Below are 26,289 nucleotides of genomic sequence, written 5' to 3' on the forward strand. Positions count from 1 at the left end.
CTGAACTTGTACAATATTATTTCCAACAAAACAACTAGTCTATCATATACAAATCTCTGGCTGAATCTTGTGCCTCTCATTAGAGCTGATTACAAGTAGATCCATTTCAGAAACTCAGAAACAGAAATAAAAATATACAGTAGAGAGGAAGGGGAAAAGGAGAACGAGTAGATCCATTTCCTGCTAGTAGTTTAAATATTTTCTCAATTGCATTCTTCTTCTATAATCCCAAAAAATTTCAGGAGATCTTCCTTTGATTGTTCACTCGCTCCAGCTGTCATTGTCACTGTCATCGCTTCCCACAGCCTGCATTTTATATAAGTTGAGTTATTACATGATTAATGTAAGGCTTTGATACCTTTCCAAACATTAAATTTTATAATCTGCCAACTGACTCAAACTTTTAGTTTTTATAATTATCCTATAATGTTTCACAGTTATGACTGAATTCTAGTTTCTTGAAGTATCAAATAGCATGACTGAAGTATACCTTTAGTTCTCCTCTTTTTATTTTTCAGTTTAGTATGATTGAAATAGTGTTGCTAATTTCACAATGTGTCTATTTTGTACTTTTGCAACTAAAGTAAGCAATATTATTTAAATTTGTAACTGCTTGGTTGGTTGCTGATTTCTTGAATACATGGCCCCCTATTATTAATTGAAATTTGGGTTATTCAAGTCATTTATCTCATAAGAAGTTAACAGTCAAAGAAGCTCTAATGGAAGTTGCATTACAAAGTGATTGTCAAAAAATTAAAAGTTTGTGTGTTGACTAAAAACTAAATTGAGCTTTCTTGGTTAATTGTCAAAACTGTAAATTTCCGGTGTTGTGGCAATGATGCTCCTAATTATAGAGGAGTTAAATTAAATGATATTATTTAATTGTAATTACAATGACCAACCTGACGGATTGCATTAGCTTTCTCCAACATGGCGGCCACCTTCAAATTTGTTCTATTGTATGGTGCCATGAAATTTGGCTTCCTCACCATAACTGGTTTCAGACTACATGACTGCCACAGAAATAACCAAAATAAAAGAGAAGAAAAGTTGAAAGATCATATATATATTTTGAAAGTCAAAATCTAATAAGAGTAAATTATTTTCTATACTTGCCTTGTTTTTTATCTCTTCTAACATTGAAGGTGTGATCAATCGGCTAGCAGGTTGAATCAATGTGGGTGCTTTCTTCAGCTGTAACCCATTAGAAATATAAAAATATAAATAAACAAATTGTTATAGGCAAAATGAAATAACTTGTGAGATGGCAAAAGAAAGATGTTCCTAACCATGCTGCTATCATGAGATGTAACTTGAAACAATGGATACTTCGGTGGTATTGGAACAGAGGGTGCCTTCTTCCGTGGTTCTTCCTTCATTTCTCGTTCTAACTTGTCATCTCCAGTTGACAAGGGTTCATCTTTCAATGGTAATTCTTTAACCAGCGCTTCTTCACATCTTAGGATTGTTTCATTACATATTGTCTTTTCTACACTAGCAAACCCCTTCCTTGATGTATCTTTTTCCAAACTTGGCAACATAACTCTGCTATGGAGTTCTTTTGTATCAGATATCATCATGAAGTTTTCTTTAATCTGTTCATTTTCAACCTCGTGCAACTTTTTCTCCCTAGCTGCTACCCTTGACGATTTCGGCCTTGGTGGCCGGCCCATATTGCTAAAATTGGGAAGGGGGGGGAATTGGCTGGAAGGGGGAGGTGGGGCCATTGGGCCAAGACTGGGGAGAGGGCCCATTGGAGGCTTTCCCATTCGCCACTGCATTGGTGGAAGTGGAGGGAGTGCTGGGACGATATCTCCTTGTTCTGGTGCTGCATGGCTTGTTGGTGCAATGCTTTGAACAGGTGGAAAAATCATTACTCTATCTGGAATTACCTCAGAGTTGCATTCAACCGCAGTTACCGCCTCATCTTGAAGTTCAGTTTCCAAATCTGTTACTGGGTCTACAGGAACTGTAATTACCTCAGAGTTGCATGCAACTGGAGTTATCTCCCAATCCACAATTTCATTATCCAAATCTGTTACTGGGTCTACAGGAACTGAAATTACCTCAGAGTTGCATGCAACTGGAGTTACCGCCCCATCTTCAATTTCAGTACCCAACACTGTCACTGGGTCGTTGTTACTTTGTAGAGCTTCTAGAAGAATGTCATCGTTGTTACTTTGTAGAGCTTCTTCTTCTTCTTCTTCTGATTCTGAAGGCTCGTTGTTACTTTGTAGAGCTTCTAGAAGAATGTCATCGTTGATTAGAGGTCGAGGCAAAACTGTTGTGATCTCAGTAGCTCGTATCTCTTCTTCTAGAAGCTTGTAGCGATCAACTAAAGCCTCGACAGATAAACCAACCGCTACGTGCAAGTCCCACGGTTCAGTTTGGTGGTCGGATAAGGTTCCCTCTTCATCTAAATAATATTCACTTTCCGGAATTTCAGTTTCATCTCCATGAAAATCATCTTGTTCTTGTAACAAATTTTCTGGCATTGGATCTGCTGTGACTAAATTCTCATCAACTGCACCCATTGTCGGTATCTCGTCAGGTTCCTTACCATGTTGCATGTCATCTGATAATACGTCCATCTCATTTTCAAGAAATTCTTCTCCATTTTTGATGGAGTTTTCAATTTGGAACTCTGCAATGCCAGAATCAAAATCTTCTTCCACCTCAATCAGATTCCTAGTTTCTGTACCATCAACTGGTAACTCATATGTTTCAACAGTTTTGCCATCCAATCCTGCATACATCTCACTTTCGTACAGTTCTTTTTCATTTGGGTTTAGGCTTTCAGGTTCTGACACATCACTACCAGACACCTCTTCATTGATTAACTCCTCAGCATTTTTCTTCACATTTTGCAGCCTATCTGAACCTAAATACATTTCACTTTCACAAAATTCCTCCCCTTCTCCTGGGCTTAGATTCTGATTGTCTGGCATGTCATTAAAAATCACTTCTTCCTGATACGTTTTCTCACCATGTTGCATAACATGGGAACCTAAATATGCCTCACTATCAACCAGTTCTTGTTCTTTTTCGACCAAGGCTAGATTTTGGGTCTCAGCCATCTCAGTTTTGTGCAGTTTTCTCATTAAATTGTGACCCGCCACACTGTCCATCGCTGTTTCATATGTTTCCTCAGCATTTTCCATGTTATTCAACTCTACACTGGTCTCATCTGCATGCAATTCTTCTCCAGAATCTACCTTTTCCGTCTTGATTGAGTGTCGGTTTTCAGCCTCAGATATTTCATTATCAGATACTCTGTCCTTAGTTATGTACCTGGTAACTGTGCCATCTATTGACATCTCATCTTGTTTCTCACCATCTTCTGTGACATCTGAACTTATATGCACCTCATGTTCACCAAATTCTTTTCTTGTAAATGACTGTTCAGTTTCAATAGAATCTATATTCTGCAACCCATGCAGCTCATTTTCATGAGAAGTTAAATCGGCTTGATCTTCTCCGAAACAAGCCACAATACGGTTGATTTTGGTTTCAGTTGTTTCCATATCCTCTCCAATCAGATCGTTAGATTGCACATTTTCAATTAGATGCTCACCATTTTCAACAATACCAGACTGCCGGACATCGGCTCTGTCAAATAAAAGCTCATCCTCATTTTCTTCCAAATCTTGTGAATCTACTTCTTCTTCTTCATCTTCAGTTAATTCATGCTTTAATTCAAGAAGTTGCTTCGCCATGTGGCGAAGAGAGAGCGAAAATGAATCCTTTTGAAGTTTTGGGGTTGGTTTTGCTCCATTTTCATTTGTTGGGACTCGATTAAATTCATTCTCTTCATAACTCACCTTCTTTGAGGCAACTTTCTTAAAATAAACTGCTACATAATGCGGTTCTGTTTCATGCATGTTTTTGCCAAAATCTCCATCGGAAATAGGAGCACTGGCATCTTGAATTCCAGCAACTGGTTTTTTGGTAACTTGCTCAGTTTTATCTCCATTATTTCTTTCCTCTTTTCTTTCAGAAGAGAACCTTCTAGATTCTTCGCCAACAAATGAGGGGTTATTTTTCTCTTTGACCTCAGTGTCTGTTTCCATCTCAGAGTCCACTATGGCTGTCAGAGCATCCAGGAACTCAACCTCACTAGCAGTTGCATCAGAAATGTACTTGTCAGAGTTATCACCAGATTCAGTATACTGGTCGGGTGGAGAACCCATTTGATATTGTTGAGTGGTTGAAGAGTTCGAAAGGAGTTCACTGGAGGGGGAATCATCCTTTTCGTCAGAACTGGATGTATCCTGTCCATCTCGGTTGCTGTTTATGAGAGAACCTAGGCTTTTCAATCGCTTGTGAAACTTATTGGTGCTGATTTTTTCAACTGAGGTGAAAGATCCGTTTGGTTTTTTGAGTTCTGTGCTTGTGTAAGAGATGCTTCCGGAAAAACTTCCATGAGCTGGTGAATCAATTTCGAGGAGATTTTGCATGTGGCCCATTAAAGAGCCATTAAATTGCTTCGGTTTCAATTTTGCACGCCCAAGATGAATTTCATCCAAGTCTTGGTCTGTTGTGCTTATCTCTGGTCTGTATGAAGTGTATCTTGGCTTTAAGAAAATTGAGCAGAACAAAAGTATGATATGAGAAGTGAGAAGAGGATTACCTGGAGCCATTCTGTTGCATCTTTAGTGACCTTGCAATATCAGTGCTGATTGGATTTAGTTTCCTCTGGAACAAAAAAATCAATATGTTCAGTTGCTTTCAGAAGAAACAGTACAAGCAAAGGTAATTGTGGTACATGCAACGACATAATTTTCTTTTTACCGTGGTTAATTAGTTAAATAGACCAATTACCGTTACTTTAAGTGTTCTGGGTTCTCTACGGTATCCTTGCGTTATGCCATAGGTTGATAAATTAACTTTATAAAAGGATGGATCTGTGTGTCTCTTCAAGCACGCTCCAGCTCCGGCCTTATCAAATCTACAACAAGGTAATATATGTATGAATATTACATTTATACACACATGAATATAGCTATAGTTCAAGCAGTGATATTGTTCTCTTACTTATCTAGCCTGAACAATTGGGGCGGGCCTCGGCTTTGTTTGTAATATTCCATGACATATGATGGCATTTCTTCTTTAGTGACAATATTTGAATCTGTTTCGAGATTGGGGTGCCATCTTATTCCTACATAATTACAAAAAGAATGATCATATAATCAAGCTCTTAATGAGAATCGGAGCTGAGACATTATTCTAATCATTTTGCAGACTGACCCTCCATCAATGCATAATCGGTGTATCTGTCGTGAAAGAGATCTTTCTCGACCATGGGAAGGTCAGCTTCCAACTGCTGAACCCGATGCATGATGTTTTGGCTTCTTGAAGCAGTGTTTGTTATTTCTTCATGCAACCCGTGAAATATCTCGGCCGCAAACCTGTTTTATCAGATTGGAGGAAAATTAGAACTCCATGTTATTTATTTATTTTTTAGGAGTTAACTGAAATTTTATGTAATGTTTTATGAAGACAATTAATGATAATATTTTGTTGTCTATTATAGCCGATCAAATCTCAACGGCTCATGCGTATCTATGTATTGACCTGCCACAATAATTACACATTGTGCAATATGTACCCTATGCTAATGTTTAATTCTGTAGATGACATTTATGAAAGAGTAATAATTTATTAATTTGGCGAATTAATGTTCATAATTGTCATGAGAAGCCCAACACAGAAAAGAGAAAAACACTTTAAACAGGAGAATATTAATACCAAAATGGTATAGCGGACCGAGGATAAGAATCTTTCAATTTGTGCTGATAAGTTTGAATAATTGTGTAATATTAAGTTCTAATGGAAGTTGCTCAGTTATAAAGCCATGTTCACTTTAATTGTTTGTCGTTGAAGGTTGGAAGTCTCTTCTAATTCAAACATTCATTTAGCATTACAAAATATACCTTTTTAATTAAAAAACCATTTAATAATAAACTTTATAAGCGAAAGTGGCTATAGGCTATAGACAATTGATATCCTGATTACAAACATTAGCCTAGAAAAGCTAATCAAAGTATTCAAAGTATTCCTCTTTTTTGCCCTCTTCTTTATTTTTGTAAGATATAATTTGTCTTATACAGAGACAAGCAACCAAGGCCTCAATTTTCTTAAACTTTTATCATAGAAACAAAACAATCCAATCGTAACAAAAACCATATCCTACCTAAGAAACAAAACAGAGTCGGTAATGGCTACACAAGGGGCAAAAGGGTATGCTATACCAGAAAGGATACATTGCTGACTGTTTGGTGATGGATTGTTTTGCACTCAAAATTCATAATTTTTTTAAAAAGGAGCAAAAGGAATGCAAACATAGGAGAAATGGACATACTCGGCAAGGTCGCCAAGCTGGCGCAAAAAGCCTACAAGGCCGGCAACGGCAACTCCTTCGAGAATGGCCTCTGGGTCGTCTTGGTACACCGTTTTGTACAGCTCAGCTGCACCCAATCCATACTCGTTTCGTATCTCGTACCCATACATTGTCATCTCTTCTTTAACAAATATATCTCAACTTTTCTTCAAAAAATATGTATCTGAACTTCTCTTTCTATCACCCTTCTGCCATTTTGGCATTAGAGATTAAAGTCTACGACGTAGTTGGATTTGAGAGAGGGAGAGAGAGAAAGAGACCAAGTCATTAAAGAACTGTTAAATTATGAGAGTTAATGTGTATCAGATTGGGTCCCACCAACAACTTATTGAAGTTAAAGGCTCATTGAAAAATCAGAAAAAAATAATTACAAGGGGGAGAAAGAAAGAAACTTTAGGAGGAATTAAAGAGTTGGATGAGAAGTGGCTCTTTCATGTACGGCTACAGATGGTACCTAACTTTGAATTGGGCCCACATGTAAGAGGTTTGGGGTATCATAGTATTGGTGATGCTTGATACTTGGTTAAATGCTCCATTTCATAGCTTGCATTATGTAATGTTTTGATGTTCTAACAACTGTAGCAAAGCAGATATATAACTAATTAAAGTACTTGTTAGGTTTAGGTTGAGTATAGCTATGGATATCTAAATACAAGAAATAAATAAATATCCGAACATGAGATTCTGCTAAATTGGTCCCAAGATATATTAATGGCAAGAGCTGGTAATTAACCAAGTCTTGCTTCCCTCTGACATCATTCATTTCCTTGTGAACTCTGGACCAGACAGAACCAGAGGGGGAGAATATTGCCAATCAAGTCTTCCCAGAAAGAATCAAAAACAAAATTGATCAAAAGAGAACAAAATTACATGAACCAAGATGCCAAAATACTGCGTCCTGTTATCTGGACCTGATAGGGATAGATGAAGTATAGTTTGCACGAGGTAAAAGCTAGTCTGGTAGTTGGCTACATGCCAACCATATAATGCCACATCATGCCTTTTATGCATTACCCCAGTTATTTTTTTAAAACCTGTGTGTGAAAATATCACCTAATTTATATTAAAAGATTCAGGAAAAAGTGAGGATCGTCTAAATATGGGACAACACAGGAGCAATCATCTATCACAAATTTTAGTTTGATTTCATAATCATAGTAACTACCATTCAACCACTTTATGCCTCATCGCCTAGAACAAAAAACGAATCTGGTAGCAAGTATGCAGGGGGCCAGGGCCCATATTATTAGTAATATATACTGGCAGGTGAATTTTTCAAAAATAGAAATTATAGAACACCCCCAATAACAATTGTGTTTCTGCGTATTGTGATTCGCCATACAGTATAGAGATGATATTTGCCACATAAAAATTAGACTTCTCATTCCGACTAATAAAAACAAATCAAATTATAAATATAACGAATGACACCCGTGTACTCTGAAAACAATCATGGCAGCAACTACTTAGGCTCTAACCCGTGATTATCTAAATTTTATATTCCTTAGTGGAGAGAAAATACATTATTTTTCTTTGCCTTCAAGCGAAGGCTACGATTATGCGTTCCCTATTCTCCTACCACCACTTCAAAAGCATGCTAACCATACCTAGGATTAGCCAAACATTGACATCAGCACCTCCTTATCTCTTCTCATCATATCATTTATACTTGCATGTCAATTCCTAATTCTTCAATACCAACCTCCCTGTATTTACTTTCGAGATAGGAGGTATTGGAAAAATAAATTGCAAGCCTATTCAATCAGCCTTCATGAAATAGGTAATTGCATACTAAAGACGAGACAAAACATTGTTTAATTGGAAGGCTTCGGTAATATTCTCAAAAAATATAGTTAGAAGCCTCTAACACCTCGTATACTGCGCAAAAATATTAATGTAATAAATTAAAGCAGAATCTATCTTTCCCTATGATTAAGCTAATACAAACATAATTACCAAATGCATTATATCAATTAAAATGTCAACAATCACAACACTACAACTTGCAAAGGTGCCAACTCAAAAGGTCTCTCCACCATCTCAAAATGAATCAAGAAAGTAGGCATCTACTTCTTGGCAAAAGAAATAGACATGGGGAACTGTGGAGTGATTTTGAAGCCTTGTAAAGCTTGCATGGCGACTGCTGACTGGGAGTCATCCGTGAACTCAACAAAGGCAATGCCGGGCTTTGCTGGGATCATGCGCACCTTATTTTCACAAGTATCACAATCAATGACACTGACATAACAAACTTGATTGTTGATAATATATTGTAAATAATATAAGAAGTTATGATGCGCACCTCTCTGAAGCCGGGGTACTGCTGGAAGAGGATCTGAAGCATCATGCTCGTGGTCTCATGCGGAAGGTTCTCTACGAACAAAACATTGTTTGGAGGTGCCCCTGAATCCTCCCCCGTGGGCCCTGATGTTGGTGCTTGCTTTGTACCTTGGTTCTGACCCTGTTTCCAGAGAAAAATAAGATAGTCAGAAATAATTTGACTAGTTAGTAACTTGTAGGGTACATAAAGGCTGGGATAATATTGAATCAAGCTCTGCCACTTGATTGTTTTTTAGTTAACTACACTTGGGATAAAATTAAATCATGCTCTACCAATTATTGCTTTTTCAATGTTCCAGGTGGAACTGGGAACATCTTACACAAAAGTCCAAACTTGCTTTTAGGAATAAAAACAAGTCATTACAAGTTAAATCTTTTTCTTGGCACTGGTCAAATAGAAAACAAATAAATCGAATCATTTTGTTAGATATGGGATGTCCAATTCCAAGTCAATTGTTGTGAACCAGATGCAACCATTGCATTTGCAGGTAAAAGAGTGATTGAAGAGATCTCTCTCTTTCTAGCCAAATCAAATCCTCTAAAAGACAATAAAATTCCTCCTACGTTATTGTAGAAATCAAGCACTCCATTAAAGAAAATTGGTTGTCAAATGAAACTATATATTTTGACAAATGAAAACAAAACTTTGTTAAACAGTATAGTTGGCTTTTTGCATATTGCTACCTAAAAGTTTCAACTATTTACCACAGTGCCTTACATCAATTGCATTTCAAACTATTCCAAGTAAATTTATATATATCCAGCAAGCTCATAAGAAAACATGTTCCATATAATAATAGAAAATCATGGAATTAGCTCGGAAAAACTTCTTCTCCCCACCAGCTACTGCAGAAACTAGGACAGTTGATTGAAGAATCAAATTTTACAGAGAGAGAAATGGAACAACTAGTATTATTTTAGAACATTTCAGAAAGTTCTATTAATTAACGATAAAAGAGGCTCTCATTTGTCAAGATCAGGGTTAATACAATTTTGAAGTTTTTCCTTCTTACATTATTTTCTTCTCTTTTTTCACACAGGAGGTAACAAAAATAATTTCCAAATTAGGAAAAACAAAAAAGCTTACAGTGGCTCCATTAGATTGAGAACTTGCGGCACTAGGTTTAGAATCTTCAGCCTTGCGCTTTCTCTCTCCTACCAAAAAATGGTATACATTAAAGGGGAAAAAAGATGATGCAAATGCAATTTTAGCCAAACACAGAAAATATTTCTTATCTACAGCGACAAACAAAATTAACTAATGTGACAGAGATGTCACGGTATTACATTAAATATGTATACATTTCTATAATTAAGTATTGCATTTATTACCATACGGTATGGCTGGCAAGGTATGAAGTAGGTACAAGACTAAAAGGACTAGGTACCAAAACTAACAGTCAACAGGAAAAGGAAAGGATGAAAAAAGGGGAGAACAATGGCTTGCTAGAAAATGGTTTCACTTCTAACAAAAAAGATGGCACCCTCACTTCGGCATCCACATTTAAAATTACAAATTGTCAGAAGTCCACAAAAGATTTACCAAATTTTACTATGGCTAAAATATTTTTCTTTCTCAGTAAGATACCTTCAAGCATTGCCTTGTATCATTTTTCAATAAATCTAATTGCCTAACAATAACAGAATAGTTATAATTATAATTATCACCTTTTTCTTCTTGCTTCTTCTTCTTCTTATCAAATGTCCCGTCAGCCTTTGCCACACAATCTGATTTCTCCTTTGCATATTGTAGCCTCTATACGGATTAACCAACAAAGCACAAAGCATATCAAACTTAACTCGCAAACCATATCCAATTTTAACAAATAAAAAAGTGTAAGATTGCAATATATACTGTTGTCTATAACACTCATATTTCTTATACTATAACTAGCGATTCAAAATTTTTAACTTATGTTTCTGGCAAAGGGTTTGTTCAAGGAGTAGGGGGCAAAATCGTGGAAACTTGTCATGGCATTACCATTTCAACTATACCAGCCTTATCGTTGGATACTGCTACAGAAAACTCATTATGTTTATAATAATGGGAAAATAATTGGTGTAACTTGTAAACAAAATCTACAAATATTCACAGAAGGTAAAACAAGCTTAAGTTCAGAAGATTTACAATGGGTTTGTCGTAAAAAGGGAAGTTTTGCATCTGACGGAAGGCATTACTAGCAGCTGTGATTTCACTGAATACAACCCATGCTTGGCCTCTTAGCTTTGGTGTCTTCAGTGCCACAACATCCAAAATTCTTCCAAACTGAGAGAATAAAGCGTAAAGTGATCGTCTCAACTCTACAAGTACAAGCAGAAAGACAAAAATAAAATAAAATTTTATTAGCCCAATTTTAGTTAAACCCTGACCATTCAGTAGAGAACAAATCATTATTCACTCATCCTGTACTTAAACCAAGACTTAACTTTGCGAAACAGGGAGATACGTACATCCGGACAAAAAGAACCCTAGTTTTGAGTAACAAGTCTCCCGTATCAAGCAAAAAGAAAATTAGTGGTAAAACCAAAGAAAAATCACCTTCTTTCTTGACCTTATCATTGAGGTTTTTGATGTAAATCGTCTGATTTGGGGGTATATCGCCAGACAGCATTGCCACCGCGACCACTAACAAGAGAGGAGGATTTCTCGGCGCGAGGGAGAGAGAGAGAGAGAGAGACAGGAGGGATTTACAGTGAGAACATGCGGATACTTGAAAATTCTAATATAACCACTAAGGCCCAATCAACTCTATATATCGTACGGGCCCAATAAGTTTTTGAAGGCCCAAATAAGTTCGACATTTTGTTTATGCGACCAATTATGTTCAGATCTTTGATACTGGACCAATGGAACCAACCTGAATAAACCCGACAATCCAATTAAGGGTCGGGCCTGAATGTTCTGTTTTTTGGATTAGATGTGCTGTCCCAATAAATCCAGATCGATTAGAAATTCATATCCTCTGCAATGTGCATTATAGTCATCTGCCGAATTAGTCCAGATTCTGATCGGACGGTTCGAAGCTAAAATCAAACGGTACATACGATTATGAAGAGGGTGAGGACTCATCGATTACCCACGTTGAGAACCATAGAACTGAGCAAGCATGGAATTTTTGCAATATCCTATTTTATTTTATTTTTTTGAGAAAAAGGCCCAAGCCCGTTTCAATATATTGAAACTTAAAAGGGCTACAAAAGGTCACAGTTCAAATACCAGTATCAGGATACTGATCACTAGCATCATATCCAAAACAGCAGAAGTAAATCCATACCACAGTAATTGTGCACGCAGGCACCAAAAGATCATAAACCAGCAGCATAAGAAAGTTACCAACTAAGATAAGTATGTAAGCCACATCTCTGGCTGAGGATAGTATATAGTTAATAACAAAAAACACAAAGCATCTTGTAAGCTTATTGATTATCTTCAGTCACCCAATCAAGCATCAGCTGATCCTCTGGACTAACCACTTGCAGTGGGATTGCTTCGAAGTCTTGGGGCATCCATGCAGAAGTCTGTTCCTGTATCTCTGTTGACAGAGCCCCTGTCCAATAAGCAACCAGAGACACAATAGTTAGAATTATATTGCGAGCAGAATGCACAATGGAGTTGTTAAAACAAACATCATTTCGATGTTTCCATATGGACCAAATCACAGCACATACAACAATTAAAAAAACAGTTCTTTTGGTTTTATTAAGTGTGCAAGTAAAATCAAAGAGATTTTTGCAATATCCTATGAACTGAGGATGGTGACTTATGTTTGCAATATCCTATGGCAATTGTGGAAGGCGCGCAATGAGCATTTGTTCTCGGAAAAAATACCAACACCACAAGCAATTTTGAGGGGAGCAGCTACCTTGAATTTTGAAGAAGCTATATCACCAAAAACAAGCCTTAGACCGGTACAGCAACTGGTACACAAAATTCAGGGAGAATGGCTGATCCTAGTGGATGTATCATGGGATATGAATCAAAGAGTGGCAACAGGTATGGTAATCTACAATCTCAAGGGGTACCTAGAGTATGTTCAGTATACCAAAGTGGAGGGTCAGATTCTTTTCAAACAGAAGCATTGGCATTGTGGCAGGCCTTGCAACACATGATCGGTACACATGTCAATCTCAGGTACGGTGTATTATCAGACTGTTATTGGTGGAAACGATAAATGATACACAGATTTTTTATATACCCTCTTGGCGAGCAGCTGAAACTGTAAACTGAGCACGAAATATTGTGAAAATAACCAACACAGGATAACAATGAAGCATATCCATGTAAATACTTTTCTTATTAATATATCCGTTTACGGTAATTGCCACCAACCTTAAAAAAATAAAAAAATAAATGAAGCATATCATGCGAAGGGCGCTCGAGACACCACACACCTTAGCAAACTGGGCACGAATGTCAGGGGAATCAGATGCTGGTACACATCCTCTAAACACAGTGGCACACCTACAAATTGAAACAACTCTAAACCAGGAATTTCTCCAAGTAGTTTAGCCGATGCTGCAAGGAAGGGATCTGCAACAGTAATAGGAATGAGTTTCATTTCCTGTTAGCTAGTGTTAGGCTGTTTATTTCCTATTTAGTTTCTATTTTACTTTTCCAGCTTCTGTTAGACTGTTGTAGTCTGTTTTATATTCTGGCAACAAACAATTGATGTAAGGATTATAAGTTTTCAGTTAATGCAACGATTAAGGACTTTTAATAAAAAAAAAATTGAAATTTTCTTTTTTTTTTTAACAAGAAACTTTATCAGAAGCCCAAAAAGTCGAAAATGGAGATTCCGGGACAAGAGGATGATTATATAAGGGTTTTTTAGATAAGAAATTATGTTCCGTTTAATATATATATATATATATATATATATATATATATATATATATTTTTTTTTTATGGGATCTTCCGTTTAATATAATTGATAGGGGCATGTGAGACCAATGACCGAGGGCACGTCTGATTGTCTGTCAACTAAGTTCCTGCTGTAAGGTCAACTGGAAGCATTAATCCCTGATATTTGAAGTTCTGCACATGACCTTAGAATTAGATTCTTGCTATTGCTTTTATCATTGATTTATATATGATTTTATATTAAACTAGGACGACCAAATTCGAGGTACTTGCGTTCGATATGTTATTCACTGTTTTATAAATATAGTGAATTATTCAAATGGTTTCAATTGTTGCGCAACTTTTTTTTAACTATATAATTATATATAAATGGTATACCAACTATACAAAATATTTTGTATAATAAAATCAATCTTTAATTTTGTGACAAAGACAAAATTCTATATTGGTCTCAATTTGAAATTCAATTGTAGAAATTTTTGGTAGATATTTAAGTTGGGAGGAGGGTTCAAATGCACCCTATCCTTTTTCTCCGTTTTCAAAGTCCGAATAGTCAATCCGAACCGTTAGATGCGATCTATATATTAAGATGTACTTGGAGACCAAACTTTAAATTTTTTGGAATTTTTTTACTATTTATTAAGCCACTTTGAAAAATCACTGATCCAATGGTCCAGAAAATGTAAAATCAGTGATTTTCAAAGTGGCTTAATAAATAGTAAAAAAATTTCAAAAAATATAAAATTTGGTCTCCAAGCACATCTTAATATATAGATTGCATCTAACGGTTTGGATTGACTATTCGGACTTTGAAAACGGAGAAAAAAGATTTGAAAGATACGGTGCATTTGAACCCTCCTCTTAAGTTGGAATATTTGATCTCATCTTTATTGAAAATAATATTTGTACAACTTAAACGGTTGAATTAATAGAACAACTGAATAAAATATTCGTTCTCAAATGTTACAATTTATGATTTAATTCTTGCTCATTCTAAAAGCTATAATTCTAAAAGAACAATGGTAACCATGATATTTTATGAATCTTTAGATGATTGAAGCATTGATTGTTTTAATTTGATTAAATATACAAATTCTGATAATTCGTTTGGTTTAATATACAAATATACAAATTTGTTTGGTTATTACTGACAATTCGTTGGTTAAATATACAAATATAGGAACCTGCTAGCATGCTACACGTAGTATAGAGGGCCTCCGTGCAACGGCTCAATATCCGACTTTTTAAAATCCTAACAGTCAATCCGAACCGTTCATCTTGTTCTCCATATTAATATGTGCTTGGAGACCAAATTTTATATTTTTTGAAATTTTTTCACTATTTTTTTAGATTTATTGAAAATTGCTGTTTTTTTATGGTCCAGATTTGCTGAAAACAGTGATTTTCAATAAATCTAAAAAAATAGTAAACAAATTCGAAAAAATGTAAAATTTGGTCTCCAAACACATATTAATATGGATAACAAGATGAACGGTTCGGATCAACCGTTAGGATTTTGAAAAGTTGAATATTGAGCTGTTGCACGAAGGCCCTCTATGCTACGCATAACATATTAGCATATTCCTACAAATGGAACCTGCTAGCATGCTACGCATAGCATAGAGGGCCTCCGTGCAACGGCTCAATATTCAACTTTTAAAAATCCTAACGGTCGATCTGAACTATTCATCTTGTTCTCCATATTAATATGTGTTTCGAGACCAAATTATATATTTTTTGAAATTTTTTTACTATTTTTTTAGATTGATTGAAATTCGCTGTTTTTTTATGGTCCAGATTTACTGAAAATAGTGATTTTTAATAATTCTAAAAAAAAGTAAACAAATTCAAAAAAATGTAAAATTTGGTCTCCAAACACATATTAATATAGAGAACAAGATGAACGGTTCGGATCGACCGTTAAAATTTTGAAAAGTCGAATATTGAGCCGTTGCACGGAGGTCCTCTATGCTACGCATATTCCTACAAATGGAACCTGCTAGCATGCTACGCGTAGCATAGAGGGCCGCCGTGCAACGGCTCAATATTCGACTTTTCAAAATCCTAACGGTCGATCCGAACCGTTCATCTTGTTCTCCATATTAATATGTGTTTGGAGACCAAATTTTACATTTTTTGAATTTTCTTTTATTTATTTAGATTTATTGAAAATCGTTGTTTTCAGCAAATCTGGACCATAAAAAAACAGCAATTTTCAATAAATCTAAAAAAATAGTAAAAAAAATTTCAAAAAATGTAAAATTTGGTCTCCAAACACATATTAATATGGAGAACAAGATGAGCGGTTCGGATCGACCGTTAGGATTTTGAAAAGTCGAATATTGAGCCGTTGCACGGCGGCCCTCTATGCCATAGTGACAAGGTACCCGAATTATACCCGTTTAATTCTTTTTTGAGGTGATGCCGAACCGAACACCGAATTATTCGGTTGACCGAACTTTGACCGAATTAAACCCGAATAATTCCCGAATTTTACGAACTTTTCCTGAATTTTACGAATTATTCACGAATTTTTCCTGGATTTTTCTAAGAACAATTATTTTTTTGGTTTTTTATTTTTTTGCTCCCTTGCAGGACTGAGATTTCTGATCCGGATAATTCTGAATCATTCCCGAATTATACCCAAATCACGAATTTTTGATCTCGCCGAACCGAACCCGAATAATTCATTTGTCAGTATGCTCAATGCTACGTATAGCATAACATATTCCTACAAATATACATAGATATCACTACAATTCGGTTCCTTCAGAATGACCACATGGGTACTACTAACCCAATTCCAAGCAAAAATCTGCAGAAACTTTAATGGGAAAAATCTTTGAAGGAAGTATAGAGATCAATATAAATGTTCCTTAATTTTCCGACTAGCCCTTCCATGCCTCTCTGTCTCTGAATATTGACCAATTTTTTTTTTTTTTTTGAGAATAGCCTTTAAAGTACACACACCTCCATACCTCAATCCTGTTCCACTGCAGAAATGAACCCCTACTCTACCGTGGGAGAGCCAATGCCTTAACTGGCTATACTAAACAGCGTTGACAATATTGACCAACTGGAACCCCCCTTTATTGAGGTTGTTGATTGTTGATATTGTGTTAACAACATCATCCAAATGTACGCAATGAATGACTCTCCAACGGTTCAACTATTGATCCGAGTCTTGACTTATTGATTGAGTATTTGTGTGTGTGTGTGTGGTGGGGGGGGGGGGGGGGGGGGGGGGGGGGGGGGGGGAATGGTGGAGCCGGCTCTGTTACAGAACGGCACGATTATAGTACGGAACGACATATTATGTATGTCAGTTACGTGCTGTGATTTGCACATTCTGTGTTGTGATTATTTGCATACCGTAATCATCTTTTAAAATTTTAGCACAACACTGCACGTCACACGAAAGATTTAGTAACGACATGGCATGACACGTGGTCACGCAAGTTACGTGTAATTAGAACCGTTAGATCTTGAATAAACTAACCTAAATTATGATTAAATGGTCACGCAAGTCACGTTTGGGCACTGCGTGACCATTCGCATGCTGTGACCACCCCTAGACATTTTGATCACAGTACATGAAACATTAACTTGATCACAACACAGTACATTACAACAACAACAACAACAACCAAGCCTTTAGTCCCAAACGAATTGGGGTAAGCTAGAAATGAAATCCAATCACACTCAAACAATAAAGATAAGTAATAATAAAGTAGTCATAAAATAAAAGTAATAAAAATAAAAGTAAAAGTGATCACAACACAGTACATTATGAGACCAAAATTACAGCATGTTAGTCACAACACGACACATTTTTTTAACTCTAATTATTGATATCCGATTCAATTTTAATAACATTAATGGCAACGATGATTATATTAATTATCTATCAATTTTCTTTTTACAAAAAGAATATTTTAAACAGTCGGTTTTGTAATATTTTGAGTGTGGTTATGGTAATTTGCAAAGTGCGAATTGGTCAGTGTTATGAATTTATATTTCTATTTTTAAAATTTAAATATTCGATTTGAACCGCTTAATATGATCTTTATATGAAAATGTACTTAAAGACTAAATTTTATATTTGTTAGATTTTTTTTTACTATTTTTTGAATAGGTATGTAGAAAATCACTACTTCGGATCATGGTTCAATATCTTTAGATCGGGTGATGTTCTACTTATCTAAAAAAATAGTAAAAAAATTCTAAAAAAGTAAAAGTTGTTCTCCAATTACATTTTTATGTAGAGGTCATTTTTAATGGTTCAGATTGATTGTTTGAACTTTTAAATAGATATATTAATTCAAAGCTTAAACTATTCTGCGTTTTGCAAAGTATTTTAGCCTCACTCTAATATATATATATTTTTTTTCTTTTTGAGAAAAACTAAAAGTCAAGTCCTTAGTTATATATTGATATTCATATGGATTCTCATCTCATTTGAGTTTTGGACCTACGATTTTCTACATAGAGAATATTATTAATAGTCACTAAATTAAATACTAATTTTTTGTAGTAAATTTTATTAAATAAAAAAGTTTACAAGAAAGAGAAAAAAAAATAAACAAAAAAGTAAACAGTAGATAGAAGATATAACTGCATATTAATTTTTTTTTTTAAGAAGCGGGGGATCCACCGATTTTCATTAATAGAAAATCCATGCAATGTTTAGCAACCGGTACTAACAATCTGGTACCAATTCAAAAGCAAAGAACTAAACAGCTAGGAATAAGCCATACTGCATATTCATAAAACGCTAATTAAAGAACTAATTACAGATACCACTTATTCGTTTTGGCAATTAATTAATGAGAAATCCTGCTATCTGATGACTCATTATTAGTCACATTAGTCAGCTGTACAAGCGAATCATCTGTTTACAAAACCGCTGCTCCGGGACTCAAATTCTCCCCAGCCATTGTTCAGGACTCAAAATAAGAGACTTTTGACTATGAAAATAGGTCTAGTTAAGACTTCACTTTCCAATAAATAAAGTGCTATTTTAAGTTTTGTATTTTTTTTTTGGGGGGGTTTATTGACTTCTCTTTCCATTCAAATGTCAAAAACAAGATATTTTTGAGAAGTCTGGGTGTCATTTCCAATAAATAAAGTACTATTTTAAGTTTTGTATTTTTTTTGTTTATTGACTTCTCTTTCCGTTCAAATGTCAAAAACAAGATATTTTTGAGAAGTCTGGGTGTCATTTCTCTTTAGTTCATACAGTATCTTCAACAAGCAAAGATTTTGAGTGGTCTGGTCTCCTTTTTACGCGGAAAAGGAAAACGTTACGTAGAAGTAATTACATAAGGAGGTAATATAAACGACCTCCAAAGTGCAAATAAATCAAATAAAAAGTAATATTCTTATATATACTTCTCTAATTAAGTTCTCAATTTTTAATCGCCCCACCCCAACCCACCCAGGCACCCACACACTCCGCCCACTGATTTTTCGTCTAACCTTTGAAAGAAATGAATATATGTAAGAATGTATTATATACTAACTAAATATGTATTATACAATAATTAAATATATTTTTATATCTAAGTATAACAGTCAAGTATAGTCAATAAATGAGTATATGTAAGAATGTATTATTTTTACATTTTATTTCCCAGCTATTTAAATTTTCTAGCTCTACCCTGACAAAAGTTATTTTGTACTTTGCATTCATGTCTTTGTTTTTTTAATTTTAAACGGTCGATCTGAACCGTTAACATAATCTCCATATAAAAATTTGTGTGGATACCAAATTTTGCATTTTTAGAATTTTTTTACTATGTTTTTAGATGGGTATATATCCCATTGATTCAGAAGATTCTCAACCATCCAAAAAGTAATATCTAAAAAAAAATGATAAAATAAACTAAAAGTATATAAAATTTGGTCTCCAAAAAAATTTAAAATAGAGATTATGTTGAACGGTTTAAATTGACTGTTTGAATTTCAACAATAAAAATATTGGGGTGAAGTAAAAAATGTCTTTACTTCATAATTACATTAACTAGTCCAACTCATATTTAATGATCAATACATACCATAGATTTATATCTTTATTTTTTAAGTTCAAATTGTCGATCAAACAGTTAAACATTATGTCTATATGAAAATATATTTGCATACCAAATTTTACATTTTTAAAATTATTTTTATTATTTTTTACATAATATATAAATCATTGCTTTTGAATCGTGGAGAATTTTCAAGTCAAGTATTTTTTTTTACCCATCTAACAAAAGGTTAAATTTTTAAAATATGTAAAATTTAAATTGAAATATGTTTTTACATGAAGGTTATAGTGAACGGTTTAGATCTACTATTTAAAACTTAAAAATAAAATAAAAATATGAGTAATACCGTTGTAATATCCATATTACCGTAACCTCCCTCTATATTTTGTTGAAAATTTATTTTAAAACTCAAAATATATGTAATTAAATATATTAATGTTTTTTAAGTTTATGAGTTATAGAGCTTAATTTCTTTGATGCATTGATGCACAATTAAATAGCATTCATTCTTTAATTGTTATTAATAAAAATAAACAGTAATAGCTATTCATTTGGTCCACATATTTTATTGACATGAATAGCAATTATTATTTGATCCGTTGATGCTATTCATGTAATAGCTATTTATTTGAGCATTCATTTTTAACGTTATATATATTTTTTGACAGTAAGAGAATGAATGAATATTTTAATTGTCATTAATTTACAATTGTGTATATGTTATTTGTCTATAAATAACACACAATATTTAGAGAGCAAATCATCTAATAATCTATTCAACAATTCACATTCTCTTGCTCTTCCTATTAGCTCTATAATTCATAAATTTAATTTCTATTTTTCCACAAATAAATATTTTCTTTATAGAAAACATATTATTCTGCTATCATTGTTAAAAGAAGCTACATCAACCTCTACCACGGTTGCGCCCGCAGGCAGAGGAATACCGGCATAATTTGGGGCAATCTTAACCGATTATTCCTGCACTTAGGACGAGAAGTTGCCTTAGGTCCGTATTTTGCAGTTCCGGGTAATAAAGTTTTAATTATATTCTTTATTATATTTTGTTATATAATTATTATTTATTTAGTGATCAAAATTCAGATTTAAAACTAGTTGGTCAATTCATATTTTTCCAACATATTTAATATTAAAATATAGAAAATACATGTTCCGTAACAACTCAGTGTATTGACCAAATTGACCAAATAAGTGCATATTATTTAATATAAATTTAAATAATCTAAAAATGTACTCTACTCTGCATAAAAGATAAAAAGGGGAAGAGACGAAGAGTATTTCGCGGGACGAGTAATTACTTTCGTGTCGTAAACGAGTCGAATTTGAATGAGGTAACTTCAATTTCTGCTCAACGCATTAATTAATTGGGATGATAATAATGTGATGTAAATGTAATTTGAGTTCAAATTATCATTAATTCGGATTGACTTATAACTCGTTTGATGCAATTAATTTTTCATTTTTGTATATTTTTACTGTTTTGTCATTCTATGCACCACAAATTTAAATTATCAATCAAATGGCAACAAATGGTCTAGAAAGAGTGTACATAAGCACAAACTCGTAATTTTTTTTGGAGTAACTCATAGTTATTTAGAATAGAGATTAGAGGGTTTGGTTAATTCTTATGTAATTCGAGTTATCAATAAGTGAGTTTGTTATATTTAAATTCAGCTCATTAATTAAATGAATCAATCAATTCGAATTAAATCCGACTCGAATTGCATACGAATCATAATTTTTTTTTTTACAGCTCTTGTACTTGATAGTTATCTGATTGGACATTAATAAATCTGAGAAATACCTAACAACAAATGCACATTTAGGTCTTGTATGGCAGCAAAATGCAACATTACTGTATATATTAAAAAAAAATTTCTACGTAAATAGTAATTTTTAGTTCAAAATTTTTAATTCATGTTCTCAACAGCTGCCGAACATGGCCTTAGTAAATTGTGACTGTGTAGTGTGTACAGCTCAAAGACAGACGTAACCAAACCACTTTGTATGAAAATAAAAAGGGAAGAAAGAAAGGTCCAACCGCTTATAGATATCCTAGCGACCTAGCCTACTATTTAAATATATATATTTTATGATCCTCCTATATACGGTCAGCGAGTTTAGCTATCTTCGAGCTGGTACGCATTGTCTTGTAGTACAACGTTTTGTCTATCATAAAAAAATAAAAAAGTTATGACAACGCAGGAAACGTCATCACTGGAAAAAAAAAAAATAATATACTTATCCAGAGTTCTAAAATATATATACGAGAGATTAAGTTATAATAATTTTTGAGTTACAATAACTATTTTTTACATTGTTAAAATTCAAATCGTCGATACAAACCGTTAGATGTGATATCTACAATAAAATGTGTTTGGAGATCAAATTTTATATTTTTTGAATTTCTTCTACTATTAATTAAGATGAGTACAAAAACTAGTCAAATTCAGACTATTGAATTTTGTACCCATCTTAATTAATAGTAAAAAAAAAAAAATTTCGAAAAATGTAAAATTTGGTCTCCAAGTATATTTTATTGTAGATATCACATCTAACAGTTTGGATCGATGATTTGGACTTTGAAAATGTAAAAAATAGTTGTTGTAATTTGTTGTAACTAAAAAATTATTGTAACTTGATCTCTCCTCATAATATATATAAGTTTCTAAAAATAAAAATGGTACTGTTGGAAATTAAACAAAACCCAACCTCTAACAAACCCAAAGAAATCCACCAAAAACTAGATTTGAGAATTTCCTATAGAAACCAATTATATGAAATCATTTAGTGGTCAGTTTATTCTCCTAATTTAAATTCATAGAAAATAAAATATAAAATAAACAGTGGCCTCGTGATACACGGTGCAGCAGGACCAGCTAATTTCATGTTTTTTTAATATCAGGCCTTCGTAGTTCAAACTTTCTAAAAGCTACATGAAGGAATTTATGCTTTTTAAAATGATCCCGTAAAATTAGAAAGAAAAAAAAAAGTAAGGAGAAAATTATTGCCGCTTCCCTGATCTAGCCGACTGTTCTTTATTTTATTCTACGTACCCTTTCTTTTTTTCTTTCTTTTATATTTTATGAAATCTCGAAGGGAACTTCATTTGATTAGAAAATACGAAATGGAGAACAGTCAAAAGCAAGGTCTTGGGAATTTCGTGGAATGCGTCTCTCCAAGAAAAGTTGAATGCTAATTTTTTTTTTCTCATACCGGCAACTCTACCATCTACCTCTCTATACATGTATATATTAGAGAGACTATGAAGCATAATGTACTACCTTATAGATGTATATATAGGCATTAGCTAGGAAGACTATATATATCCAATGCATTTCTGTACCTCCTCTAGTGATATAGGCCTCCCAGTTTCACTTCCATTTTCACCGGTATCTCCTACCACCACGCAAAGCATGCCGTCGGTTAATATCATGGCCGAAAAGAACCAACCGGCCTCACCGATATTGGGGTGGGACACCTCAATTCCAATCCACAAAAGGTATTGCACCAGTCCTTTTCTATTTTTCGTTTCTCATGTTTCCATTCAATTAATGAGCCTCTATCTCTATTAGCCCCCAACTGCATTGAATTTGACATATTAATTTTCACCTTCCACAGACTAGAAGGAAAAGTTGCGGTTGTAACCGGCGGGGCTCATGGCATCGGTGAAGCAATTGTGCGACTTTTCGTGCAGCATGGTGCACGAGTGGTCATAGCTGACATTGATGATTCAGCAGGAGAAGCTCTTTCTGCCTCTCTAGGTCCCCATGTCTCCTTTGTGCATTGCAATGTGTCAGAAGAATCTGACATAGAACATGTAGTTGGCCATGCCATCTCCTGTTACGGCAAGCTTGACATACTATGCAACAATGCGGGTGTGTTGGGACGTCAAACTCGTGTAGCCAAGAGCATAATGTCATTCGACGCTGATGAGTTTGATCGGGTTATGCGGGTCAATGTGAGAGGTTCTGCTCTGGGAATCAAGCATGCGGCTCGAGTCATGGTGCCTCGTGGGACTGGGTGTGTGATCTCTATGGCGAGCGTAGCTGGTGTGTTAGGTGGGCTTGGACCACATGCTTACACTGCGTCTAAGCATGCCGTAGTTGGTCTCACCAGGTACCGACGAACCACTTGATGTTTCTTTTCTTAGCCTTTTGTTTCTTTCCTTCAATTTGCATATATAGAAAGAACAGCGAAGCACTAACCATTGCAATTGCTCTTAAATTAATTCCATTTGTAGAAAACAATAGCGCAATTCTAAAAAAGATATTATTATTAAATGCAACTGAAGATAAGTAGGTGATTAGGTGACCTCAATCATTGTATTACAAGTATCAATATATATGGTACTCTATATATATGGTAGAGATAACATTACGGCAAAAGCTAGTCTGAAAAAAACAACATGTAAATAGGCATTGTAAATCTTCTTCATGCTAATTTTCACTTTTGTATTGCATAATATTGTAATTTAAAAGTAAAGATCTATTCAACAATTAATTTTGTTCTAAAACAGTATTTCTTACATCTTGCAAAAACAACAGGAATGCAGCATGCGAACTTGGCGCATACGGAATCCGGGTCAACTGCATTTCGCCATTCGGAGTGGCGACATCCATGCTTGTCAATGCATGGAAAGAGGCGGAGATTGAAGGAGACGACGGTCAGAGCATTTTAATGGTTAGCAAACCGAGCACTGAGGAGGTCATGAAGACGGAGGAAACCGTAAGGTGCCTCGCAACTCTTAAGGGTTCAACATTGCGGCCGCGAGACATTGCCGAGGCCGCACTTTACTTGGCAAGTGATGAGTCCAAGTATGTTAATGGACACAATTTGGTTGTTGATGGAGGGGCCACTTGCTCAAAAAACCTCATTGGTCTTTAGGTGTTGAATTAATCATTGGTTAATTTTGGAATTTTTGAAGAATGATTTTATCTTGTGAGTTGAAATTTGTTAGTTTTTTTTCCCCATAGGGTATAGGGATGGGAGGGATTGACATTTGGGTCCTTCCAATTGGATAGACCTTTTTTTTTTTTTTTAATTTGAATCTGTATTTGATAGCTTAGACTTGGTTTCCTTTAACGAAGCAACAATTAATGGGGTTCAATTTTTTTATTTTTACTATATAAGGCAACAGCTGACGTCGGAATCATATATTTTTTATTTTGTAAGTGTTCATGGCCCTAGGCATTGTGCAAATATTTTACCATCTTTTCTTCGAAATTGGGAATCATAATTTTTTTCCCAAAGCTCAGTTATATTTTGTATAGAGATTCGTGCAGATAGATTTAGTACCGCACAAATCTAAATTATTTTATAAATTTATAAAGTTCGCGCGAATTTTCAATACAGATCACAGTTCAAGTCGCGCTTAATTTGAATAAGACTGTCCAAAATTCTTTGGACAAGGTCACAAGAAACCTACTACTCTTTTCGCAAAGAAAGCATGCTGTTTATCACTTAACCATTCGATCGCTTTAATATTCACGCTATACTAATTTTAAAAATAAAATTAACAATATATTTACTCATGACTGGGAATAGTAGTCCATCCGTTTAATTAATGTATGTAATAGATGGTGGTGGAAGGCGACAATCCAAACTGATAGCTTGTGGTACTTGGTTATATGTATTATACGGAAATATCGATCGCAACAACTCAATCCTAAAATCTGATTGGTAAATGAAGTTTTATTTTGGAATCAATAGAAATAAGCTGTACGCACTATTACAATGGCGTATTCAGTGGACCGTAAGTAGTACTGGGGCAAACATCTCTTACTGGCAAGGGCGGATTTATGGAATTCACATCCTCTCCAATACCTGATAAGGGAATCTTTTACAATTACTAGATCTGAACCGTTCTTTTTAACTTGGCACGAATCTCAAAGCCCAAAAATACTGCCCGCCATTGCAGCCCGAATACCAAACCGGTTGAAATTGAATCTGAAACCGTAAAGTGAGGGTGATCCCCTGCAATACCGGAGATGATACGGATTCGGATTTATGTGTATGGTAAGGGATGCTAAGCCATCCTATGATTATAAAGTTAGTAATTATGTATATTAAAATTTTGTTCAACTAATGCAGAGGATACAAATTCTCTACAAAGATCGAGGAGTTGGGAGCGATGGGAGAAAAGCCATGGGCGAATGGAGAGGCGACAAAGAAGGCGATTTCACAGCAACGTATCGGAGATCGAACTCTACTCAGCTGGTTCGAAGAGGCAATGAAACAGAAAACTAGACCAATAGAAGACATATTCTTAACAACAAAAGGGCCTGGGATCAACCATTGTCTCATCAATGAAACACCAACCAACCAAAACTTCTCCAAGAACCAACTCCACCCTCCTCAAGCTACGAAACCCACCTATGCCACTGTCATAGCTAGACTCAATACACTTCAGAGAGACCTGCAAGCTCAGAAAAAAGCTCAACTGCCAACGAGCACACTGCTCCAGAAGAATAGAACAGCTCACACAGACAGAAATCTCAACCACACCTCATTTACTCCCATTAATGGTTCCACCAACAAAAATGAGAAGGTACATCAAAACGTTGCAAACGGCTATGATAATGTTCAAAGATAGGATGAGCACGGCTGGACAAGGGTGACAAGAAAGCACAAAACCA

General features: G+C 34.8%; 3 protein-coding genes across 4 annotated transcripts; 1 reads left to right on the plus strand and 2 right to left on the minus strand.

The window, feature by feature from the left end:
- LOC144555746 (uncharacterized) lies at window positions 1-6,659 on the minus strand. Its single transcript, XM_078304161.1, has 9 exons — window positions 6,362-6,659; window positions 5,248-5,408; window positions 5,035-5,158; window positions 4,822-4,948; window positions 4,631-4,695; window positions 1,290-4,554; window positions 1,117-1,194; window positions 903-1,013; window positions 1-306 (listed from the first exon to the last, which is right to left on the minus strand). The coding sequence occupies exons 1-9, from the start codon at window positions 6,514-6,516 to the stop codon at window positions 262-264; spliced, it is 4,131 nt and encodes a 1,376-aa protein (XP_078160287.1). The 5' UTR covers window positions 6,517-6,659; the 3' UTR covers window positions 1-261.
- A 1,627-nt stretch (window positions 6,660-8,286) lies between these two features.
- LOC144555457 (U2 small nuclear ribonucleoprotein B''-like) lies at window positions 8,287-11,476 on the minus strand. Of its 2 annotated transcripts, none has more exons than XM_078303795.1 (6): window positions 11,280-11,476; window positions 10,869-11,041; window positions 10,409-10,496; window positions 9,828-9,895; window positions 8,703-8,861; window positions 8,287-8,607 (listed from the first exon to the last, which is right to left on the minus strand). In XM_078303795.1, the coding sequence occupies exons 1-6, from the start codon at window positions 11,350-11,352 to the stop codon at window positions 8,467-8,469; spliced, it is 702 nt and encodes a 233-aa protein (XP_078159921.1). In that variant the 5' UTR covers window positions 11,353-11,476; the 3' UTR covers window positions 8,287-8,466. The 2 variants fall into 2 exon arrangements, with proteins under 2 accessions (XP_078159921.1, XP_078159922.1); XM_078303796.1 differs by having other exon boundaries at window positions 8,703-8,855; window positions 11,280-11,467.
- An 11,350-nt stretch (window positions 11,477-22,826) lies between these two features.
- Window positions 22,827-24,757, plus strand: SDR2 (NAD(P)-binding Rossmann-fold superfamily protein). Its single transcript, XM_078304054.1, has 3 exons — window positions 22,827-23,153; window positions 23,273-23,770; window positions 24,199-24,757. The coding sequence occupies exons 1-3, from the start codon at window positions 22,984-22,986 to the stop codon at window positions 24,536-24,538; spliced, it is 1,008 nt and encodes a 335-aa protein (XP_078160180.1). The 5' UTR covers window positions 22,827-22,983; the 3' UTR covers window positions 24,539-24,757.
- Window positions 24,758-26,289: the final 1,532 nt, after the last annotated feature.

This window comes from Carex rostrata, chromosome 6 (assembly GCF_964058835.1).
Source record: "Carex rostrata chromosome 6, lpCarRost1.2, whole genome shotgun sequence".
Lineage (NCBI taxonomy): Eukaryota > Viridiplantae > Streptophyta > Magnoliopsida > Poales > Cyperaceae > Carex > Carex rostrata.